At 34.9% G+C, this 25,775-nt stretch overlaps 1 protein-coding gene across 6 annotated transcripts in view; it reads right to left on the bottom strand.

The window, feature by feature from the left end:
* Positions 1–1,096: 1,096 nt before the first annotated feature.
* MUSK (muscle associated receptor tyrosine kinase) overlaps positions 1,097–25,775 on the bottom strand; it is an 83,103-nt gene continuing 58,424 nt past the window's right edge. For 2 of the 6 annotated variants that reach the window (XM_025041268.1, XM_025041269.1), the window contains 7 exons: positions 20,518–20,524; positions 14,356–14,619; positions 11,119–11,294; positions 4,985–5,186; positions 4,284–4,475; positions 2,955–3,103; positions 1,106–1,788 (listed from right to left, as the gene is read on the bottom strand). In XM_025041268.1, the coding sequence (XP_024897036.1) occupies positions 1,106–1,788; positions 2,955–3,103; positions 4,284–4,475; positions 4,985–5,186; positions 11,119–11,294; positions 14,356–14,619; positions 20,518–20,524 (1,673 nt within the window). Of the gene's footprint in view, positions 1,789–2,954; positions 3,104–4,283; positions 4,476–4,984; positions 5,187–10,434; positions 10,459–11,118; positions 11,295–14,355; positions 14,620–20,517; positions 20,525–25,775 lie in introns of all 6 variants that reach the window. The other 4 variants (XM_006906093.1, XM_006906094.1, XM_006906092.1 and 1 more) reach the window with 3 other exon arrangements.

Here is a 25,775-nt window from a genome sequence, read left to right as displayed (position 1 = left end):
TAATTTCTATTTTTGTCTTGGTTGCCTGGAGTGACTATGAATGAGAAATGGAAGGTTTTCCAGAAAAGATGACAAGTCGTTATATGAAGATAGATTTGAAGATTTCAGGTGGAGCCTTCTGGCAGACAGTTGAAAATTTCCTTTCAAGCAGTCAGATGATTTCTCCATTGCCTAACTACCAATTAGTTTGAATTAAAGTAAATGGGTAGACTGCTGTTTTCTTTCCCCTGTTTATTTGCTTTCCAGGAGAATTTGGAAAAAGGACAGAAAGTTCTCATAAGAAGAAGGAATAAAGATTAAAGCAAAAAAAAATATACCAATAAAAATTTCAAAGAAAAAATAAAATTTAGGACACAAAAACATTTTTCAGAAAAACTGTAAGAATAAAATAAGCAGATTAAAGATTAAATTCATGACAAGCGCATACAAAAGAAAATCTTCTGAAGGAGAAGCACAAAGACAGAAAAGGGAAAAATTACAGTAAGAATAGAGCCTTGCTGACTTGTCATTTTATTCCTTACAAATCCCCTATCAACAAAGTAAACCACAACTCTGTAGATTATAGATAAATACAAAAGTATGCATTAAATGCAAGAAAGACAATACAAAATTAACACCCATCTTTGGGTGTGTAGACAATAAATGGTTTTTCTTTTTAGTTTTCTGTGCATTACTTAAAGATCTTACATGAAGCTATGCTACTACTTTCATAATGAACAAGAATTAACTCTATTAAAAATGAAGCTCTGTATCACATTTCATATGAAAATTTAATACAGCAGACTCTTACTCTGCTGTCAGCTAATTCAGGAACTGAACAGATGATGTTCTTTCCTGTACAATATGTAATACAAACTTTCCCCCGAGGAAGAGTCATTATCTCTGGTTATCTGACATATTTCCTAGCTTGCATTTCCAATCATCAACTTTCAACAGATCAGTCTACTCTATGAGTTTTAGTTTTTCCCGAGAAACAAACAGCACTCTATTCAGTGCCTACTATTATTCTTTTCTATTTGGGTCTTGTTGGGCCTCTGGCCTTGGCTTCCTCGGGCTCACAGAGCCTGAGAGGAGGTGGCAGTGTCTGATTTGCACATCCTCGACCTTAGACACTCACAGTTCCCTCTGCCCTCTCACACATACGTTCCAGAATTCGGTGAATACTGGCGAAGCTGGGTCTGTCCGCAGGCAGCTGGCTCCAACAGAGCCGCATCAGATTGTACAGCTCTAGGGGGCAATTCTCAGGGCAGGAGAGGATGTTGCCATCTCGCACGTAGTAAATGACCTCCTCATGGGCCATCCCATAGTAGGGCTGCAGGCCATAGGAGAAGATCTCCCACAGGAGCACACCGTAGGCCCATACGTCGGACTCTGTGGTGTAGCGGTTATAGAAAATGGACTCAGGAGGCATCCAGCGAATAGGGATAGCATCATTTTCATTAGCTTTGTAGTAATCCGCTGAGTAGATGTTCCTAGAGAGGCCAAAGTCGGCAATTTTCACCACCATGTTCTCACCCACCAGGCAGTTCCTGGTGGCTAAATCCCGGTGGACAAACTTGCGCTCTGAGAGGTAAGCCATGCCAGCTGCTACCTGCCTGGCGATGCAGAGCTGCTCAGCACAGGAGAGGGGTGGGGGTCCAGGGCTGGACACCTGAGCCCTCGTGGACAAGTCGCTGTGGCTGAGGCTGCACACAGTGTGAGGAGACATGCTGCGAAGAAACTCGTTGAGGTCGCCATAGGCCATGTACTCAAAGAGCAGGCACATGGGTTTCCCCACAGCACACACCCCTGGAACCAAAACGACATCCTCGGTTAGGTTGGATTTCTAAGGCGACACACTGCAAAGAGCATTCTAAAAGCAAATGACCAGATCAGAAAATATGGAGTCCTGGTTTTTTTGTTGGTAGCATCATAGTCGAATACAGACCCCATCTCTTTGTGTACACGTTTTCTATTTTCCTTTTAAGATGCAGCTTATTTATCACTCCTTTCAGAGTACCTTAGCTCCCAACCCTTCCAGTATCAGATTTTCCTTCTGTCATCCTTTAACATACACCTACTATCTATCCTATGTTATAATTGTCCATTTATTTTAAGTTCCCCCTCGCCCCCGCCAACATTTATATACTTTAAAGGTAGAGATCATGTCTTCTTCTTCTTAAAATTCTGCAAATCTATCAAGTGTCTGGTGAGCAAGTGCTCAGTGTTTGCTGAGTGAATTTATGAATAGATGTTTGCTTTGAGTATATAGCATAATTCCTCTGTGTTTCTGCTACTTCTCCGAAGTGGGTTAATAAGGAAGGTGTCGTATGAAATTTGGAAAGAATAACAAAAACACTGCAAGATCTTAGATGAAGTTTTCAGGTTGCTGCAATAAAACATTCTGATATTTAGGTTTTACAATGTTCATTCTAAAAAGGAAAAAAATGTTAATATAAATAGAGTCTTAAGTTTCGTGTCAGGAGGACATTTGCAAATCTTAAATCTTGCTACATTTGAGAGGGAAAATGGGCAACTTGTAATATTAGATTATTTGGGCACAATTTTACATCACCGTAAAACAGATTATTAGATCTATTATTTTTTTCAGGCTATAATTACAAGTCTTTGTTCAAAAGGAAAGAGAAATAAGGAACACTATTATCTTGGCTTATTTATTTTAGGATTAGTTTTTAATTCTGGGAACTTTAGCAATTGTTATATTTACATGTACTAGAGAGAATATTAAAGAAAGGACAACATATTTCTCTGAGAAATTTTCAAAAAGCCAACTTTTTTGAACTGAGGTGATTTAACGAAATGTTCCACTCCTTGATACAGAAAATATTATATGGAAAGGAACAGAGACATCTATCTCTCTGAGGAAGGATTGAAGGAAAAAAGCATAAAGTATGAAAACCTCGGAAAGACTCCGTTTGCTGATATGATAAATTTCTTCACTTATATTTTCATACCTAAGAGTTTCACAATGTTAGGATTATCAAATTCTGCCATGAGGGCTGCCTCCCTCTGAAAGTCTGCTTGCATGTCTGCTGAAGCTTCTTCTTTGAGCATCTTCACTGCCACCATAGTGAAAGGTTCAGAGGGAAGTAAGCCTGGAGCCCTGAAAGAAACATTTAGAAAGAAATGTGAGATCAGGAATATTATACATAGTCACGGTATATCTACCCACATTCATATACATCCCCTCTCCCACCGCATTTATGCAGCCTTTCCCAGAGTCACAGAATCAAAAAAAGATGCCAGCAGTAGACAGTACTTAAAATTCTTTGACTCCAATTAATAAAAATAACCGATGCTATTTTCCGTAGACTAATGCATCATTTATAAATTACAGAAAAATGCATCATTTATAAATTACAGGAATTCGAAAGTGCACAGACCCAGAGGGATTATCATTACCATCCTAACTCCTTAATCTCTGGTCAGAATCTAAATTCCTGGAAGGCAGGGGCCATGACTTATTCATCTCTATATCCCCAAAGCACCTAAAATGATACCTTGCATTTTTTTTGGTTTTCAGTAAGTATTTGTGAGAAATTTTCGTTAATCATGTAAACATACCAGGGCCATAAAAGTTGACATAAAGTTGTGTCCTGATCAAGAGCACCAGGCCAAAGCGGTACTTGGGTCCACGTTCTGTGGTCCAGCTGTGTGTCTATGGAGCTACATCCATGCAGAGAGGGTATTTTATTCCAATTTACACAAAGAGCTAGTGTTGGCCCTAATACATGCTTGTTTCTTGAGCTCATTGTTTTCTGACATTTTTGCATAATTTTTTGCATAATTTTTTGCATAATTTTTTCCTCTTCCATTTTGCCATTCTATGAACACCTGTTTAATATCTACACACATCAGGCTCTGAATCCTTATACTGAAACACTAGTTCAAAGTAAACTTTAAATGAAGTAGAGAATATAGCTTTAGGAAATGGAAGAGAAGTAAATTTGAGAATTACTTACTAAGAACAATGCAAGGGAGTATGATTAAAAATGTATAAGTTCTTTTCTGAAAAGGAAAGTTGATTAAACTTTGCTAAGTGCTTGTAGTTTGAATATTATACAAAGATTCTCTCCATATACGCAACCCTATTTTTCCAGCAGAGAGGGAAATTATTTAGGTTCAAAGTATAATACTTAATATGAATAAGTTTAATGACACGAAGAATTAACTAATTTGATAATAACTAATATACATATTATATCAACATCAAGGTAATGGTCTGGTAACTTTTCAGGCATAGCGTATTTCAGTGGAGAGAATTTTTATAAGGGTGACTTTACCTTGCTTGAAAGACCCTTCCGAACGCTCCCTCACCGATATCTCTCACATATTCAATGTTATTCCTTGGATACTCCAGGCTGAGCAATTTGGGATTCAGAAGGAGTGGCATCCTCTGGTACATGGGATTGGGATGAAGTCTGTCTAGCAAGAGCTCAGAAGGAAGAGTAGTGAGGGTTACTGCTGCTGATTCTCTGCAGGTTAAGACAGGTAAGATCAGGAATGAGGTCAGTATCAGGTGAGATCTTTGCGATCAGACTGAGGTTCCAAAGAGATATTGTGTTTGGAAGGAAACAAAATAAATTATACTAAGCAGCCGAAGAACCTTCAGTTTTAGAGCAATGAAGTATTTTTGTTGTTTTGTTCTGGAAGCAAAAGTCACATTTTCTCAGGAATTTTGTTACTATCCAATCTAGCAGTGGCAGTGGAGATGAGGGGGAAGATGAGAATAGCTGTATTCTTCCAAATTACTGTGGAGCTTCTATCTGCTGTGAAAAATTAACCTTAGGACGTGTGATCCTCTGCAAAAAGTATCAATATTTTTAAAGATCATGATGGGAGTGTTCAATTTTAAAGCAATGCGGTGGATGTCATAAAGAGACTGGCAGAGTTATATGTATTCCGCCTCCTGTCCCCAATTCCCATAATAAATATGTACATTTTAGAACATTACTACGGGTGATTAGCTTAACTAGAATCTTACCTTTTTTTATTTTTCCACTGTTTCCGTCTTCGGCAGCAATAAAGAGTAGTTATGGTAAGAAGCACAAATACTGCAAAGCTGGACATGATGGAGATTATCACAGTCATGGAGTATGTAGGTGAGACAGAGAAGGAGGAGGAGGAGGAGGAAGGCAAATTTGGAATGTCCACACTTGGCTTTGAGGACGTCACTGGTGGGAATGCTGAAAGTAAACAATAATTCTTTTCATTCATTCTTAAACTTTTAAGATGCAATTTTTTGTATTCAAGCATCCAGTGAACTAAATTTAATTTTAAGAGTATGTTTTAATGTATCAGATTCTCCTTGGTTATACATCTATAAAGTCCAATTGTGAGAATCCAGTGAGGTCCAGTTGTGAGTAAACCCAGCTTATAGAAATAGTAGAAATTTTTTTTTTTTTCTGCAATACATGCAGATCTTGGGCTAGTGCTCATTACACTGCATTGTATCGCTTATGACTTGACAACAATCATGGAAATTAAGTTATTAAATAAAATATTTTTATGAAATTAAATAGCAAAGTCAAGATGGTCTAAAGGTGAATTTTATACACATTCACTGTTTATTTACAAACAGAATAAAATTAATGGAGAAAATGAAAAATGAAAATGCTGGGACACAAATGAACAGAATTTAGTTCATCTAAAAATTGGACTTCTGTCAAACTCCTATTAAAAGGTCAATGCAATATAAAAACAAGGTAAAATCTACATTACTGCTGGAAACCAAAAGATGCCATACTCATATCACTCTGTAGAGTGCAAAGTCCATTGTGTATCTATTAAAACAACCATATTAATTACTTTTAAATCCTTTTAATTGATTGAGTAAAGAAAAAACATGGATACAGAGTATTTTAATAATATAATCGACAAGGATGTTTTAATAATAAAGTATGAACTTTGTTCCCTAAAAAGAGAAAGTAAACCCGATTTTCAAATATTTGTGGAATACTGACAGACATGACTTTTTGTCAGGCCACATAGGTAAATCTTTATAAAATTCAAAAGCAGAAATTATGCAGATCTATTCTTTGACTAAAATGCAATTAACAACAGATTAAATAAAATCCAACAAGATAAAAAAAAATTCAATATCTTTTCAAAGAGTAAAAAGTAACCATAGTTACAGATTAGAAAATAACTTCCTCATAGTGTGTATGGAATTTAGACAAAGCTGTGCTGAATGATAAACTCATAGTGTTATCTCTTTCCAATAGATTAAAAAAAAGTGAAGGTACTGAATGTTTGATTCAAGACTCTGGAAAGGAAACAAAAACTACAGAAAACAAAGGAAAATAGATGATAAAGTAACAGTCATGGACAAGTGGAAATTAATAAGTTAGAATACACATACCACAAATAATAGAATTAAAAAATAAGTCAACAGTTGGTCTTAATAAATATTATTAAGTGGTCTAGTCAGAGGAATTTTAATTTTAAATACATGAGAAGGGCACAAACATAAATTAGGAATGATGAAATTATGACAATAAATTCAAATGTCAATAAAAATAAAATAATGTATAATTATGCAATTACATTTTAAAATCTTAAGAAAAATGATATCAAATTTGAAGAATTAGAAAATCTGAATATAGCTACAACTAGGAAATTTAAAGGTCATTATAGAATTATGGATATAGTCTTTCTGTCTTGGAAGAGATAACGTTTTCATATTTTCTAATGTTCCAGTAGGAGAAAAATCTTTCAAATTATTTTAGAAAGTTATTATACTAGTATCACAACCGAACAATGTTAGCACAATAGAAAAGCACATTCATAGATTATTGAACATCGATTTAAAAGATCCTAAATGAAACATTAGCCATGGGCAATATTAGCAGTATGGTAAGAGAATAATAATTTAATGTAAGGAAATATATTAATATAAAACATTACAAAGTCAAAAGAAAACTTTTACTGCAATAGGTGCCTAAAGCCATCTGAAACAGGACACTGTAAAAACAGGGATTACAAGGGGTGCCCTCGTATGACTCCTTAGCCTGGGAGTGGGTGGACACAGTGATTATGTCCCGAGCACCCACAGTTAAGCAAGCCCTTTTGAAGCCCATGGAGACCAAGTCTGGCCATCGCTGTGACTCAGACGGGCACCTGGACCTGGAAGAACGTCAGCACAGCAGTAAAACATCCGTGCAGTACCAACGACAGCACTTCCCGTCTAGCATCACAGAAATGGTGGACTTAACAAACTTCCCTGGTTCGTCTATGATTGATTTGAAAGCCGATATGATTTTCTTTGGACTGAGTCATCGAAGGTTTTTAAAATCAATCTAAGGTGGGTGAGAAAGGGGGCTTAAGTTGGACAGTGAAATCTGCTGCTAATAATAAAGTAGGGACAATTGTGGAAAGACAGGAAGAAATGACTATTTTATATCTGGATTTTACAGAGCAGTTCATACCATATTTAACATGTAATGTAATTCATAAATGGTAGTATAATCTTATTAGTAAGTATAAGGGCAATTTTTCTGAAAAATATCAGAAAATAGAATTCAATGGCATAGTAAAATAATAATCTATGATGATTTAGTAAGATTTATTTTCAAAATGCAAGATTTGGCATAAGTTTGAACAATAGTTTTGCTTCATGGATTTAATTACTTCTTCCTCTCAGGAGAATTTTGTTTTTCCTTGATTATATTTTCCGATCTATTTGCTCTGGTATTTTTTAGAGTGACATTAGTTATATCTTTGCATTCAAATGATCGGTTTGGATCTCCAGTTTCTTTCCTTTTAACTTTTTCTTCTCATCAATTTTACCTCTTTATCCTTCTCCTGTGAACATCAGGGGAATTTCATTAACCCACTCAGCCATACATTAATGTATTCATTAAATTAATATTGATTATTAGGTATTAAGAATCCTGTGGTGGACATGACAAGTGTTTGTGTTGAAGTGTTTAACTGGGGAACAATTAGTAAACAGATAAATGCAGTAAAATGTAAAAAGTGTCATAAGAACAGTAAGAACAGGATGCTTGTGAGCATCCAAGGGCAGCCCAGCTCCAGGTCTAGGCATACTGGATAAGTTTTCTAATGTAACTAATTTAAGTATACAGGTGAGTAGGCAATGACCAGTTGAAGGTGTATGTGTGTGTGTGGAGAGGGGGAAGGATTTGGGTGGAGTCAGGGTAGGAAGATAGTATTCTATAAAGAAGGAATAACACGAACCAGGGCCCTAGCCAAGAAGTTGTGATGCCTTTCTAAAAGTGCACGTAAAAGTTTCATTGTTGAGTTGAGGAGTGTCTACGAGTAAGGCTGCAGATGTCGGGTCTTGGTCATTAAAGGCCTTGCATACCAAGTTAAGTTTAATCTGGCCTTTGCCCTGTAGTCAATGGAGAGAATTACTGGGGGGTTTTAAATAGTAGAGCAGCATCACCAACTTTTGACTTAGAAGAATCACCCAGCTGCAACCTGACTTGCATGGTATAAATACTTCCATCACGACTGATTTCAAGCTGTCAATATGAAGTCCTGAATATGGAGTTGGAAAGAGATGTTCAGTAACACACCATTATATAGGATTTCCACCTTATAGATAACAAGGAGAAAGAAAATTTATGTTTCTATGTAGATAGAAAGAACAAGTTACTTAAAGGAAAAAGTAACCAGATTCAGATAATTCATTTTCAAAACTAGAAGCTAGAAAAGAGTGGAATCATATATTTAGACTACTGAGAGATAAGAAATGTCACTCAAGAATTCTATATCTGGCTAATATAGCTTTCGACTATCCATGTAAAAGAAAGATATCCTGAAAATATGCAAGAATTCAAAGGCTCTAATCACCCAAATCTGAGGAAATACATAAATTATGTGCAGCCCCAGAGAATCCAGGAATAGTGAAATGCCTGCTAAGTAGACAAATAGTGAGAATAATATAAAGGCATTAGATGCTTAAAAAGATATTTCACTTATGCAAAAGAAGTTATAAAATAAAAACTCCTAAAATTCTAGTCTATGTGTTCAAGCAAGAAGGAATAATGCAAAAGATAAACTAATGATTTTTACAAAAATCTTCCATCACCCTTCAAAGTGAACTAGTAAGATCCTTTTGAGTTTACTCAGAAATCAAGAAACTCTTCAAAAAATGTTTGAGGGCTTCACACACTCCCATAGAATATGGGGCATTACCTAATATAGATGACCTATCTGAAGAGATAAAGCCAATTTCTTTAATAAGAATTGCATTTAACTTGGGGAGAACACTTTTAAACATTCCTCATCGCATGTTCAGAAGAAATGATCATTTGGAGTTCATGTTCTTACCTATACAAAATATTTCAGAAAACTGCATTTTATGAATAGGAAATGAGTTTATTGTAGCTAATGTATAATTCTATCCTTATGATAGGTGTAAAAGGCAGAAATATGGATGCTTTTCCGTGCGGGTTGTTCCTGTCTAATCTAGGATTAAAAGTCAGCTCGTTCTATAAAGGAAACCTTCAATGGACACTTGAATGGATGAATGAGTAAACAATCAAAAGATAACAAAGACCACAGTCATCAATTAAATGTCCAATCAAAGTAAAGTTTGGCTGCTTGTATGGCAAAGAACAATAGAGGTTGTTGTTTTTTTCCATAACTATGCTTTTTTACTAACTCTGAGCCATGATTCATTTGCAACCAGTAGCATTCTTTCTTTTAATGCTTTAAATCTTAGTTCTTTAAGTACGCTGGTAAAATCAAGTCCTGGCACTTAGCCAAGTGCAGAGGCTATTAGGCTGGACTATGTGTCACAGGAAGCAAGTATGATTTAAGCCTTAGAACAGTCAAGTAGAGGGAAGTAAACTGACATGAAAAACTTTTCTAATATCATTCTGAGAATTACTGCATTCTGCTAGGTTAAGGCACTCTCTGATACAAGTTAGTTTCTGGGACATCCCTTTTCGAGCAAATTTCTTGAATTCTTTCTTAGGAATTTTGAGACTACACATTTAAAACCACTTGATTGTCCCTGTAAACTTTAACTGTTTTTAAAAAATCTCCTATCTTCCAAAAGAAGGATCTGCTGTCACAAATGAAGATTGTGAATTGGCTTAATGAAGAAAGAGATATTTGTTTTCACTCTATAGACGATATAAAAAATCATGAATGCAATATCGAAAGGTGACATTTTCAGTTTGGCTCATTTTATAGCTATATAAGGAATCAAGTAAGCTAATAACCTTGAGGTAGGAGATATTGTTTGTATCATTCATTATGTCTCCATAGCCTAATTAGAAGCTATAAACTGAGATTTCTAATAATCACGCTTCACGTTCTACCCTGCGCGTTGATGGTAGCAAGCCTTTGAGAGGAGTTGTATATTCTGTTCTGAACATTATCAAGTATGAGTATAAATATGCATGCATGAATCCATTTACATACACATAAGATTTCACGGTCACAAACAAAATTACTTACTTGTTAGGTTTTCTTTTTTATAATCTGAGGGGGAAAGGATAAAAATTTGTTTTAAATGAGCATCCAGATATCTCATATATTCTGTGAGAGAGTGCTAAGAACTGCAACTTCTCTTTCAGCTCTTTAATATGCAATTGGAAAACGTTCTTTGCATTCGAATGTGAAAGGATTGCGTCTTTGAAATTAAACCAGCTGTTAGAGTTCCTTACAAACAAAGTTCATTAAAGCAACATGCAGCGATTCAGCTTTGTTTTGTGAGGTCGGCATTTTCAAACATGTGGCTAATTTTTGCATGCTTAAAAGTCTGCTGCATTGGCTAAGAAAAATTTATTTCTTTATTCCATTCCTCTGACAAAGTATGAGAAGTTTCTTAGCCATCCTCTGAACATTCCAGAAAATGTTGCAAGCTCTCGTAAGATCTCCTTATGAAATAAGGCAACATCTCAAGCAGCAGTTAAAAGTGATCTATAATTTCTTTTAGAACAAATGAAGTAAATCCTTATGCTCACCTGTGCAATTCGGATAGCACTAGGATTCTGTTATTAGGTATCCGAGGGAGGCAAAACTCAAAAAAATATTAGAAATGCCTTGAAATATTAGGAGACTTACGTTCACTCACACTTTAGTTTGTTCAAAAATGATACATTTCTCTTAACCTCCAAAGTGTTCAGAGAACTTTGTTACCTAAATACGGCAGTCTGGAACAGGCCACGGGGTCCCAGTGCATGCTGGGGAGCTTGCTGCATTCTGGCATGGAGGACAGATGTGTCCCAGATCTGTGGGGTCTTCTGTGGTTCTTTTCTTCCATTGCCAGCCACTCTTTTGCACAGAAGAGTTCCTTTACTGCCAGGCAATACTCTCTAAAATATTTTATGGAGAAAAAAACGTGATGATGAATCATGGCATGTTAAAGCCGAATTTGTGGCAGAAACTAAATTCTTTATTTTCAAAACATCATCATAGTACATTGTTCTTGTGAAAGGGCTTTTGAAAGGACTGTCTTATTGTAAATAATGTGAGACTTTATGAAATATCCTATGTTATTCTGTGAGATAAAATGCTACCTTGTTTTGTTTTTAAAAGACAATGCTACTTAAAAAAAATAAAATTACATGTAAAGTATTTCTTTCTTGGGGAAAAATAAAGAACTTTTAAATTCAAAAGGTATTAGATTAGGAATCAATAATCTATTTTACTCCAACCTTATATTAAAATAACTATAAAGTTACAGAAACGAGGTACACAGTTTTAAAAACATACATACTTAAAGTCACGGATCATTGTCAGTCAATTTCCAGCCTGGGAGATTTTCCTATAATCTTGGGGATAATAGGCAGGGCCTGAGAAACAGTCCTCATCACAGCATGCTGTGTCTTCCAAAACAGAAAAGCTCTACCTTCCCGGCAGGTTTTAGGAGAGCATGTAGGTCCTTACCTAGCCCTGGCTTAGGGGAAACTGAATCCTGCCCCACTGCTGTGTGTGCTTCCGTGTGAGAAAGCCAGAGTAATATTTATTTGAATGTGTATCTGTCATGTTCATCCCCTACCTTTGGCGTTTCTGATCTTCCTTACCCTGGTGTTCATTTTTTCTTTTTATTTATGACATTTTATAACTTCTAAGGTAATAATAGAAGTTATTAATATATTATTTCTCTCGCTCATTGTCTTCTGCTAGAATGTAAACCCCATGGACAAATACCCTAGAATAGCACTTGGAGCCCAGTAGGACCTCCATTAATTATCTGTTGAATAAGTGAAACTTCTTGTCATTCATGGAAAGAGGCACAAATTATATAGAATGACTGTTTACGATTAGAAAACCAGGAGCAACAGTACACTTTAAAAAATTTCTAGGAAGAGCAGGTGCTGTAGGCATAAAAAATAAAAAATAAGGGATTGTAACTGGCAAGGTCCTTGCAATCCGTGAGGTCAACTAAGGGTTGCCTCTCTTAAAAAAATAAAAAATAAATAAATAAATAAATAAATAAATAAATAATTTCACAAATAACTAGAAATAGGATGTAAAATGGCTGAAGACTTTGGATCCACTTTGAAGAATAAAGGCAAACAAAACTAAAGACATAACAAAAAAGTAAGGAAGCATAAAATATGAAGAATAACCTTACTAGTTATTAACAATAATTGTTAACAATAAGCCCAATTTTAGTTCAAATGTTATTGGTGCAAAAAGCTAACGTTGCCAGGATTGTAAGAAAACATTCTTAGCAAAAACGATTGCTGTGAAAATGTTCACTATTGAACTATTGAATCAAATAGACAAAACTTACTTAAGAGCAGAAAGCATTCGACAATTTGATTATTGGTACTAATATATACATACTATATATTAATTTTGTACCTTAAAAGCAGAGACTCTTTTTTCAAATATCTAATTTTTTTAACAATTATTAATTATATATCAGAGAAAAGAAAAAACTCAATAAAATATAAAAACGTGAAAATTTTTAGACTATATTTTCTGACCCCAATTTTAATAAAATGTTTAACTACAAGGATTTTCAAAAGTAGAGACAATTTTCAGATAAAAAATACTTATCTAAATAACAATTGGAATTAGGAAAAAAAATTTTATCAAGTATACTATACATGACTTACCTATTAAGAAAGTAATTAACTATGCTATAAATTTGAAAGCTCAATGAAAGGGATTTTTTCTAAAAACACAAAAACAGTAAATTACTTTCAATTTTAAAAAGAACATCTGTGGCCCATGCATGTAAACTGATCTAGGATATAAATAATGGAAAGTTACACAATTTATTTTGTGCTAGCATACAATAATACAATTTAATTTTAACTCTGGTTGTCTCTTGAGAGATACTTAGATGTCATGCTTGATGAAAATACAATCTTAAGTGAAGAAATAAAAAATTATATTACTCTTACAATGTCTCCAAACCCTCAAAATCTGTGGTAAGTAGAGGCACAGAGCACTCTATTTTAATGATCTCACTGTAATTCTCTATGCTAAATAGAGTGCCCTGAAATGATTTCAGCATTTAAATAGTTCCAGGATCATCAAAACAGAGGTGGAAATGGACTGTGTTGGTAGTTTTTATGTGTTTTCCTCAAAAGAAAACAATATCTATCCCTTTTCTGATATAAACCATGAATGCAATTTATCCCTTAATCCTCTCAATTCTGTTTTGGAAATGAGGAAAGTGAAGATTAGCCAAGAGCACATACATCTACAAAGTGGTAAAAAAAAGTATTTGAACTTTGTTCTATTTGGCTCAAGAGCCAGATTGATTCCTATCTTTTCTACATAAGAAGTAAATAGAGGCAAAGATAATTCTATGGAATATGTATTTATGAATTTCAGTTTAAAGAGTATGGTGGGTTTTAAAGAAGTAGCTATTTATAACCTACGTCTCTCCCCCTTCTCTCATATGAGACAAGAGTGGCAGTACTTAAATTAGAATATTGGGTGGAATGTATTTTAAAGTAATATATATATGTAATATAAAATAATATTCTAAAATGCTCACTATAACCTCATATTTGTTGGAAAATAATGCTGAAACACTTGAAATGTAGTTTTATTTTCTCTTCTCTATCTTGGCTTACTAACGAGTTCCAAAAATTTAAAAGTTTTTAAAAAATTTTTAAAAATTTTTTGTAGAAAGCAGGGATATTTATGAATATGAAAATGTGAACAATAATAAGGACAATAGAATATTACACCTGTTATGATGTTTTCTATAAGCCCAGAGTCCTTGTATCATAAGATATCATCCGTGATTTGCATGGTAGGAATTTTACACAATAATTACTTTCTATTTGGACAAAAGCTAGTTTTTTGCCCTTATTATTGCACATGACAACTTCCTCTTTTAAAAACTCTTCTTGTTTGCAGACAGAAAATAAATTTTCTCAATTACTTATTTATTTTTCATTTTACCTGCAGATGGGTATAGGAGTAGGTACTACTCCAGGGTTGCATTCTTGGAAGACGTGGTTACAGAGCAAAGCCTCAGCAGCCGGCCTGCAGAGTGGGCTCGCTGCTTTCAGTTCATTCCAGGCGGTGTAGACCAGTAGTTCTTGGGCCTCCTCAGGGTCTGCGTAGGAGTTGTTGAAGAAAACAAGAGCATCTTTTGCCAGGACAGCATTGCACACCTCCCCTCTGTACTGGCCACAGTAGCCTTTGTTATCTTTCTGTGGTTTGCTGAAAGAGGAAATGAACAATGTTCTCAGTCACATGCTATTTCTTAGCATTCCGTCTGCCTTTTTTTTTAGTTTCCACATCCATATCACAGAAATCGGAGAAAATTCACAAGCGAATTGGTTGAAATGCTCCATCTGAATAGTGTCTTCATTTCTACCTGCACTTATACCATCTCCAGCTACCCCAGAGCTATTATGAGGATCACATGTGATAATGAATGTGGAAAGCTTTGCAAACTATTGGTTTCCATTATTATTTACATTATAAATAGAATTTGACTGCTCTTAGTTAAATAGCCTCACATGCTTCTTACAAATAAGCTGACGTAAGCAAATAAATACATAAAAATATATATTTATCATGATGATTAACAAGTGAGCATAATAATTGCTCTGATCCCCAAATCTTGTAGCTTTACAAAAAAAGTTTGTATTAGGATAGTTAAGTACCTGAATTTTGTAGCACACATACTTCTCTGTGATGCCTTCTGTATACAGATTCTCTCAGAGCATTCCATTAAAGAACAAAAAGAAAGCCCCGTAGGGGTGAAAGCATAGGACACTGCTCTCAGAGGAGCGAAGTAGCACCTTTAGCTTTGCTACTTTCTCATTACATGTCTTGGAAAAAAACCATATGGTCACTCAAAGCTCTAATGTCCTAATCTGTAAAGTGATGTAAGTAAGTATTCTGAACTAAGATTATTGTGTGTTAAAGGATAATATATGTAAAGAAAAACTGTAAAATCTATAAGGCTAGCACAAAAAATAAAATTAAAAACTTATCCATTATAATAATTAAAGAGGACAATAAGGAAATGAAAAACACTGCTGGTACTTTTTTCACATATCCAATGCTTCCTTAAGGGAATGCTGGGAATTATAATAATTCCTATACTCACCTGACAAATATTTACTGAGCACTTATTATGTGTAAGCAATGTGATGGTATCAATAAATTTTTATGCCTCTTATCAGATCTCTCTCTTTAATAATGACAGAAACTCTTGTTGTATTCTTATTTAATTTGTACAACTGTTGGGGTTTAGCATTTTATTATATTTATATAAAGGATTTTAAGGTAAGAAAATTAAACAAATTGAAATTTGTGAAAAATTTTAAATTATTAAGAAATCTCATTTGAATTTGAAAAATTGATACTTAGAAACCATTATTGGCTAGTCTTTAAAGCAAATCTATTAAATGAAGTACAACTCAGATTAAACAATGAACTTCCAAGAAATGATATACTTTAAGATAATGTTTTGTAACAGAGAAATTTCCTGTAATTCATTTTTGGCTTTTACTAATAAGCCAACATGAATTTGACTGCATTTTGTAGTTTGTTGGGGATTTTTAAAAAGAAGACCTTAAATAAGGTAACAAAACTTTCATGAAAACTTTGGCCAGATAAGGTTGGGAAAACACCCAGAAAAACACTCAGCTATGACCAAACCTCTTAGAAAACCCACTCTATGATAACACTAAGGAAGTTCTAGAGCAGCAAGAACGCTATGCTTTAAGAAACTAAATAATAATATTTAATAACCAAATGTATCTCAAACTAGTTTGTAAAATGGTTTCACATATTAATATAATATCTTGGTAAAAAGGCAAGTATGACTCTTTTCACTTAACAGAAAAAAAATGTATCATGTATAGGTTAAATATTTCCCCCAGTGTATCAGAGCTGAGAATATTCATCCAGGTTCTGCTGTTATGTGTTAACTATTGAATGACTCTGGTCTTTATTTTTCTGTAGTTTTAAAATTAAAAACATAATTTTTTCTTTCATTACACAAACAAAAATCATTTTTTTAGAAAATATTGGAAACTAAAAAGAAGCACATAAAAGAAAAATTAATAAAAATAGCCTCAGAAATAGAGACTATGAATAATCAATTAATAATCACTCTCTATCTCCCTGCATTTCTGCTGCTTCTCTTAATAAAAGCTCAAACAAAATCTTTGAAGAATCTCAGTTGGCATAAGAATATTGAGCCCTCATTTATTTTTGAGCATTAGCTATGTAATATAAAAAATAAATAGAAATCAAAAGAGAAAAGGAGAATAAGTTTTGAATAGAAATGAGATCTTAGTTATAGTTTTGGTTTTTCTACCAGTTTGATGATAACTAGCCAGTGAAAGCCCTTTGCATGCTGGGAAAAATCATAAAATACAAAGTATATGGTTCTTATTAACTTTCTAAGTCTTTGTAATGTTTCTGGGAGCTTTAAAGACTTAGCTTTGGTACCATATCTATACTAGGATTAGCTCCACAAGGTAAGAAATATATAGGACCAAATATATACATGTATTATATGTACATATATTATACATATACATTATATATGTATATATGTGTGTATATATACGTGTGTGTGTGTGTGTGTGTGTGTATAGAGAGAGACTACCCCGTCATAGTTTCAGAGTTGAAACTACTTCTTTTTCCTTTTTCTCTCTTCTTTTGCAGACTTGTAAACCTCAAGTTTTATGCAGTGATCAAATTTTAGAGGCAAAACATGGAGGCAAATTGGGCCATTTCGTCTCTCAACCTCCTAACCATATCACTTAAATTAAATTTCAAAGAAGCTCACAGCAAAAACTGGGGAATGAGATAAATGCAATAAATTTCCAGTGGTGTCTTCTTCTGTCTTTTGCCAAGTGATGAGATCCCTCCCAGTCCAACTGAAGTCACTTTTCTCTGCAGGCAGTTTTGGGGACTGCCGATGGAGCAATACCAGAAGCAGCTGGTTTATTGTTCACTGGTCTGTTGAGCAGTGGGGCAGAGGTCACAGGGATCCGTTCATAGAATGCTGGTTATTTTGGAATGATCTGCTAAACTATCTCCAAAAATGTTAGTAACTGCACATGCAGCCAAGTCCCTCTCTCTCCTGACAAACTAAACCTGGCTGATCTTCCTTTCTGTGAATTTTCTCTTTTTTTAAAGGCAGCAGTGGATATTTGATCTCAAGTCCTTGTTTTCATTTGCTTTATAACAGACAAGTTCCCTTGGTTAAATGGATATTTAAAGGATTCTCACTATACCTTTTATTTCTCTTTGCTTTAACATGCATAATCCCGCTTTTAAACACGGTCTTGCAGTTTCTGTGAGGGAAAACTCTACTCCCTTGGAACACATAATGTTTTGTCCAAAGGTCCCATGCAGATGACCAGCTGTGGTTTGTTTGAGTGAAGGCGACGCCATCACCCCAGTGGAAATGCCACACCTTCCCTACCCTCCCAAGGGGTGGCACACCTGTACCTCTCCTCTGCTGTAGACAAATCTTTCCTTATCTACCAACTGGCTGGTCTCCCACTATACTTTCCCAACCAATAAGTGTGATGAACAGGGTTCTACGCCACTTCCAATCCCCAAAGCAAACTGGAATTGTTTTCATTCTTTCACACCTAGTGTCATTTTATATGGTTCATTCTTTAAGGCAGGATCAGCAAATACAACCCACAGGTCAATTTCAGCCAGCTGCCTCTTTTTATACCATCTGTGAGCCAAGAATGATGTTTACATTTTTAAATGGTTGAAAGAAATCAAAAGAAGAAGTGAAAATTATATGAATTTCAAATTTCGGTGTCTATATATAAAGTTTTATCAGAGCAAAGCCATGTTCAACCATTTATGAATTGTCTACGCTGTTTTGGCCCTGCAACAGCAGAGTTGAGCAGTGGCAACAGAGACAGTATGGCCCACAAAGCCAAATATATTTAATATCTAGCCCTTTACAGAAAACGTTTGCCAACCTCTGCTCTGAGACATGGATCACATGTCATTTTTCTGAAATGTCAAACCCAAACCCAATGTCCTCAAGTGGAAGGACATGGCCTTCTCTGAAAAACAGCTCTTGTGTTTCTTCTGACTAAAATTACTACCTAGTTATTGTGTAAAATGAAGAGTGTTGTAAAGACAATTTGAAATTTAAAAATTTTTGAAAATTTATTATATTAGCCAAATATATAAACTTTATATATTTTATATGTTCGTACATATATCAGTTATAATCAGTATATACATAAATACAATAGATAATTATATATACTACATGTAGTATATATACATAGTACATAATTATATTTATAGAATATAAATATACAGAATAAAAATATATAGAACATAAATACATTTACAGAGTAATTAGAATTATTCTGTAAATTTATCTTTGTATCTGTATTTTTACTTAGCATGATATTATAAACATTGTCCTATGCCACTATATTTTTCAAGAACATTGTCCTAAGATCACATATTTACTTTATTGGTAAATATTGACATTGCTCATATATTTCACTTATAAATGTAGGACTGTTTTAAATTTCATTGTTCATACACTTATTATTTACTTAACATAGATTATTAAATGTGGATTTATCCGATTAATAGATACAATCATTTTAAGGTTCTTAATAAAAATTGCCAAATGCTCTCTACAAAGGTTATAGCAATTTTGTCTCTACCAGCAGAGTCTGAGAGTGCTTGTGTTATCACAAGTAAAAAATAGGATGGAATTTGTATTTAATTAGCATTTATTTGAATACTAATGAATTTAAACTTCTTCATTTGCATTTACATGCACGTGAACAATCTATTTCTATTCTTGCATCGTTGGAATTTGTATATGCTCCCATTATTATGTTGTCTTGTAATTAGTCTGTGTGTGTGTGTGTGTGTGTGTGTGTGTGTGTGTGTGTATGCATGCCTGTGTGTCAACTAGTAAAATGTAAATTCCTTGGGGGGAGGGAATATGTAAAATTTGGTGTGTTTTTTTTTTTCTCTACTGTATAATACAGTGCCAGGAATAGAGTGAGTGGTTTAAAAATGTACAGAGAGGACAGGTGTGCTGAATGGTGTGTGAATGAAAGATAGCATCTCTTCTGTCGGTGGCATGCATTTTAATTTAATTTTTACTACGTTTGTATTGTATGTCACTTCAGAAGATACTCAGCCATCCTGTAGAGCCCTTAAGGATCATGACTCTGTCTCTTAGAACTGTGACAAGTAAATAAATGCATCAAAGCTATATGAGTTGGGACAAGATCGAGAACTAACAAAATTTTTGCATGCAATGAGTCATTTCATTCCATAGAACTGGAAGCAGTGCTGGGGTTTTAGGTCCTGCTCAGTTACTATGTTATCTAGGTTAGTGGTTACCAATCGAAGTTCTTGAGTCTGTCTACCTAAGCTCAGATTGAGACTTTGCATTTTTCTATGTGGTTGGGGCAACTCTTGGTGCATCAGGTTCCTCATATGAAAAAATAGAAATAGTTCTTGTCCCCAAAAAGTTACTGAAATGTTAATATGAGAGAAGTAGTAATCATATGTAGCCCAAAACTTAACTACTATTATCATTATTACTATTATAAATTAATCATTCTGAATCTTGGTTTCATCATTTGTAAAATCAGATAAAAATAGTTATAATTTCATAGAGTTTCTATGAAAGTCAATTTTACTGCAAATAACACACTGTGAGTTGCAAAGTGTTATATTCTAAGAAGACATTTCCTTATCTACAGGACAAAACAATGAAGGAGAGTTTGGTTCTGGGTTTCCCTTCCGAGCCTATAATTTACTAGCTATGTAAGTTCAGAGAAACTCTCTTAGTTTCTCTTTTGTACAATAGGAATAACAACAGAACCTATTTCATAGGGACTTCCTGAGGATAACTTTAAATAATACATGTAAAACCCTTAAAACAGTACCTGATACATCCTAAGTATTCAATAGATGTTACTTATCTTCATCATCATCTTGTAAGAGTATTAAAAAGAAGAGGAATTAGAAAGTTTCTGAAAGATTGCAGTGCTCAGCACATAGACAATAAATGGCATGTCAAACAAAAATTAAAACACAACAAAACAAAACATTGATATAAGAACAATATCTTACCTCCATTCTATTGACAGGAAAGGAAGTTCCCACGCAATCAAATTAGAGGGGAAAAGAAACAAAGGTTAGTACATTTTCATCTTATGGTTTGCAAGAGATAGCTTTGATACCTCTAAGCTTCTGAGAAGTTCTCGACTTCTGCCAGAAGGCCAGACACCGCCTTACCAGGCAGATTTGGAGAAGGAGATTAAGAAAATATTGAGTGTCTCCAGGAACTGAATTCTTTTCAAGTTGAAGCAACCATAGGGCCCATGGGCCCAGGCAGTTTCAGAGCTCTGAATTTCCCTCTGTGAGCCTCCCAGGGACTTTGCACTAAAAAAGCAAGATGTGGAAGTTAAGGGGATAGAGGTAAGAGGGGAGGGATGGAAAAGAGATGAGAGAGCTGTCATTCGCACAGACCCGCTGGCTTCACGGCCTCGTGATCTGTGCAGCCACACAGGGCCCTGTGCTTAGAAGGGCCACATGCTTAGCTTAATGCGCTGTTGTCACCATCCTGAAATACTTGATTTTTTAACAAGAGACTTTGCATTTTCATTTTGTACTGGGCTCCATAAATTATGCCCACAGAGTGAGAGCTCAGGGCACTGAGGGAACTGCCATCCCCTTGGGTCAGTTATGGAGCTCCCAGCACGAATGACCCCAACTTGGATCTTGCAAGGCATGAGGACCCTTGCAAGAAATTCTGTGACCAGAATTTCTGAGTGATTCCAACTCTTTTTGCATAGGAAATGTAAAACTTCACACTCTTTACCCAGCACTTTGTGATTTACTCCCTCCTGTTTCCCAACTCCCATTATAAAAGTAGTAATAAAATATATGTTTTGTCTAAAACCAATTTGCTTTCATAGAATTTCTTCTAATGTCCAGGTCTAACTCCTTTTGAAGATTTTAGGTCTGTTTGGGTGTTTTTTCTTTTGCTATTTTTAAGGATTCTGAAGTGAATTCCTCCGAGAAGTCAATCTTCTTGAAAAACCTCTTAAATTCAGAGTTTATCTTTCTAATCATTCCTTTATGCATTTGTGAGGATTGAAGACTATGAGGTTTCTGTAACCTTGAGTCTGGGACTCTTGTCTTTATGGTCTTTTTATTAAATGAGTCTGATGGTGGGGCTCAGAAACTAACCTACATGAGGCACCTATAGGACCCAAATCTCATGACAATTCTGCTACTGTGCAGCTAGAACATTTGGATGGAGACATTGGGAAATGCTTTCAGAAAAAATGGTACATAATTTGGAGAGGTAAAGGCAAATTCTAAGAGAAGCTGAGCAGGGAAACCTGTTGAAACACAAGGATATGTATGTCATGCTATCAATTTAAGATAAATGGATTCAGTACCATAGAGACAAACCAATGTGGAAGAGAATCCAGGCATAGTATTCAGGAAGAGATAATAAGCTTACATAGGCTTATTCAAAGACGAGGAAGAAAAGAAAAAATGAAATTAATTTAAGGGCACTTGGTTGTCTCATGAATATTAAGAGAATCAGATGATGCTCTCATTCATTGGGATTTATATGTTCCTTATAGAAAGTTCTCCAGTCACATTTTATTTATTTATTTACTTTTGGAGTAGGCAAGGAGCAGGGAAGGGGTCCAAGAAACCTGTAATCATAGGTAAGTGCTTTTATCTCAAAACTAGATTTTTAAAAACTCCAGAAATTTTTCAACAGTCATCGGTATTTGTAGCAGCTTTTAAATTATCTGGAGAAGTCAGTAAATGTTTGGCTCTTTTCTAAAACATACAGTGACTCTAACATACAAAAGCTGTCTAATTGTAAAACGAATGCTGAACTCGTATGCCTAACTGCAGAACAGCTGGTAGCAATTTAGTGTGGCTACTGGCCGTTACTCATTTATTCTTTTCCTTTTTATTAAAAACAAAAACAAAATACCTTTAATCAATATGAAACCAGATAAAGGCACCATGAAATGCCAGGGGATGGTGTCTGTTTTGTCGACAGGGATGCTTTCTACTTATTGTGGCTAAAACAGAGAGTGGTAAAGGGGATCATGTGCTCCTGCTACATCACCACATGTCTCATAATTGAGGAGAATGTTGGGGTTACGAGAGAGTCTGACTATCGGACATGAGAGCGTGAAACATGGTAGTACATTCAATCAGCTATATTGATGATAAAATATCACTCAAAGTTCTATTGATTTGCTATAATAGTGTGACACATCAACTCCTTTTAAAATATGGAAAATAAAACTACACTAGTCCCCCTTTGTCCACAGTTTCACTTTCTGCGGTTTCAGTTACCTGCAGTCAACTGTGATCTGAAAACATTCAATGGAAAATTCCAGAAATAAACAATTCACGAGTTTTAAATTATGTGCCATTCTAAGTGGTGTGGTAAAATCTCATGACATTCAGCTCCGTGGGGCCTGGGACATAAATCATCTCTTTGTTCAGTGTCTCCACGCTGTAAATGTTTCCTGCCCATTATTGCTGAGAAGCCGGTTGGGTTATCAGACTGATTGTAGTGGTATCATAGTGCTTTGTTCAAGTCACCCTTATTTTATTTAATAATGGCCTAAAAGCAGAAGAGTGGCAGTAAATGTTTCCTGCCCATTATTGCTGAGAAGCCGGCTAGGTTATCAGACTGACTGTAGAGGTATCATAGTGCTTTTGTTCAAGTCACTCTTATTTTATTTAATAATGGCCCAAAAGCAGAAGAGTGGCGATCTGAAGATACCAAAGAGAAATCTTAAAGTGCTTCCTTTAAGAAAAAGGTGAAAGTTCTTGACTTAGATAGGAAAGAAAAAAATCGTATGCTGAGGTTGTCAATAGTAGCCTAATGCTACGTCACAATGCCTATGTCATTCACCTCACTTCTTATCATTGCGTAGGAATTGTAGCAACTCATATCACCACAGGAAGGGTGAGTACAGTCCCATAAGATATTTTGTGACCGCATTCACATGACTTTTATTACAGTATATTATAATTGTTCTATTTTATTATTAGTTATTGTTAATCTCTTACTGTGCCTAACTTATAAATTAAACTTTATTAAAGGCATGTATGTCTAGGAAAAAACGTAGTATGTATAGGGTTAGGTATTTTCTCTGGGTTAAAGCATCCACTGGGGGTCTCAGAACATATTCCCCATGGATAAAAGGGGACCCCTGTATGTGGTCCATTTGGGGAGCTAGGGACTCCAATAGTACCACATCTTATACTTCTCTCTACTGCCCATTTTTGGTTATGCTACATATAGTCATTTGAGTTTTAAATTTAGTAACCAAAAGCTCCAGACCTTGATATCAGTTCAAAAAAGAAGCATTGAAGAAGGTGGGAGTGTTGGTAGAATGGGAAATGGCTCATGTTAGAGGAGGGATGTGACACACTCATTCCTGTGCCCTGAGACTGGATAAGCACAGACCTTTGGACATCGCTCTCTCATGAAGGCCCTATTAATGCCGTGAATGGGAAATACAAAAACGTATTTTCCTCTATTGAATCTATGTCTATTTTCTCCCAGTTTAATTGAGATATAAATGACGTAACATTGTATAAGTTTAAGGTGTACAATTTGTTGATTTGGTACACTTAAATGCTACAAAATATTGACCACCATAGCATTAGCTAACACCTTCATCACATTACATAATTACCATTTCTTTCTTTCTTTCTTTTTTTGGTGAGAACATTTAAGATCTACTCTCTTAGCTATTTTCAAGTATATAAAACAATATTATTAACTATAATCACCATGCTCTACATTAGATTCCTGAAACTTACTCATCTTATACCTGGAATTTTATATCCTTTGATCAACATTTTTAATCCAAAGATCTCATTTCCTCCAATCATCACCCTGTCCCCTGCCCCCAACACCTGGTAACCACTACTGTACTCTGTGTTTCTATGAGTTAGGCTTTTTTAGATTCCACATGTAAATAAGATCACACAGTATCTATCATTCTCTATTTGACTTATTTCACTTAGCATAGTTTCATCCATATATTGTCATGAATGGCAAGATATCATTCTTTAGATGGCTGACTAATACATTACATCTTCTTTATCCATTTCTCCATTGTCAGACACTTGGGTTATTTCCACATCCTGCCTTTTATGAATAATGCTGCAATGCACATAAGAGTGCACATATCTCTTCAGTATCCTGTTTTCATTTCCTTTGGGTATAAATCCAGATGGAACTGCTGGATCATTTGGTAGTTTATTTTTAATTCCTTGAGGAAACTCTATTCTGTTTTCCATAGTGGCTGAACAAATTTTCATTTCCACAATGGATCTCAAGAAGTCCTTTTTCTCCACATTCTTGCCAACACTTGTTAACTCTTGTCTTTTTGGTGATAAAAGGTATGAGGTGATCTCATTGTGGTTTTGATTTGCATTTCCCTGGTGATTGATGATGTCTAGCACTTTTTTCTGTACCTCTTGCCATTTGTATGTCTTCTTTGGAAAAATATCTTTTCAGATCCTCTGCCCATTTTTTAATTATGTTTTTGCTGTTGAGTTTTATGAATTTTTAAATATATTTTTGGATAGTAATTCCTTAAAACCAGATATATGATTTATATAGTAAAACCAGATATGTGATTTGCAAATGTTCCTCCCATTCCATAGGTTACCTTTCCATTTTGCTGATCTTTGCTGTATAAAAGCTTTTTAGTTTGATGTCATACTTTTTTTTTTTTTTGGCTTTTGTTGCTAGTGTTTTTTTGGTGTTATATTCCCTCCCCCTCTCCCTCCCACTTTCTTCTAGGAGTTTTACGGTTTCAGATCTTACGTGTAAGTCTTTTCTCCATATCAAGTTACTTTTTGTGAGTGGTGTAAGATAAGGGTCCGTTCTGCATGTGGTTATTCAGTTTTCCCAGTACCATTTATTGACGAGACTGTCCTTTCCCCATTGTATATTCTTGGTTCCTTTGTCATAAACTAATTGACCATAAATGTGTGGGTTTATTTCTGAGCTCTCTATTTAATTCCATTTAGTCTGTGTGTCTGTTTTTATGCCAATTCTGTACTGTTTTGATTATATAGTTTGTTTTGTCATATAGTTTGAAATCATGAAGTGTGACATTTCTAGAGCTGTTCTCTCTCGATTGCTTTGGCTTTTTAGAATCTTTTGTGCTTCCATACAAATTTTAGGATTTTTTTTTCTATTTCTGTGAAATATGCCATTGGATTTTGCTAAATATTGCACTGAATCTGTAGGTTATTTTAAGTAGTATGGACATTTTAACAATGTCAATTTTTCTGACCATGAACACAGAATATCT

This window comes from Pteropus alecto, unplaced genomic scaffold (genome assembly GCF_000325575.1).
Source record: "Pteropus alecto unplaced genomic scaffold, ASM32557v1 scaffold111, whole genome shotgun sequence".
Lineage (NCBI taxonomy): Eukaryota > Metazoa > Chordata > Mammalia > Chiroptera > Pteropodidae > Pteropus > Pteropus alecto.
Note: the sequence above shows the minus strand (reverse complement) of the source record. Positions and strands in the feature narration are given on the sequence as shown.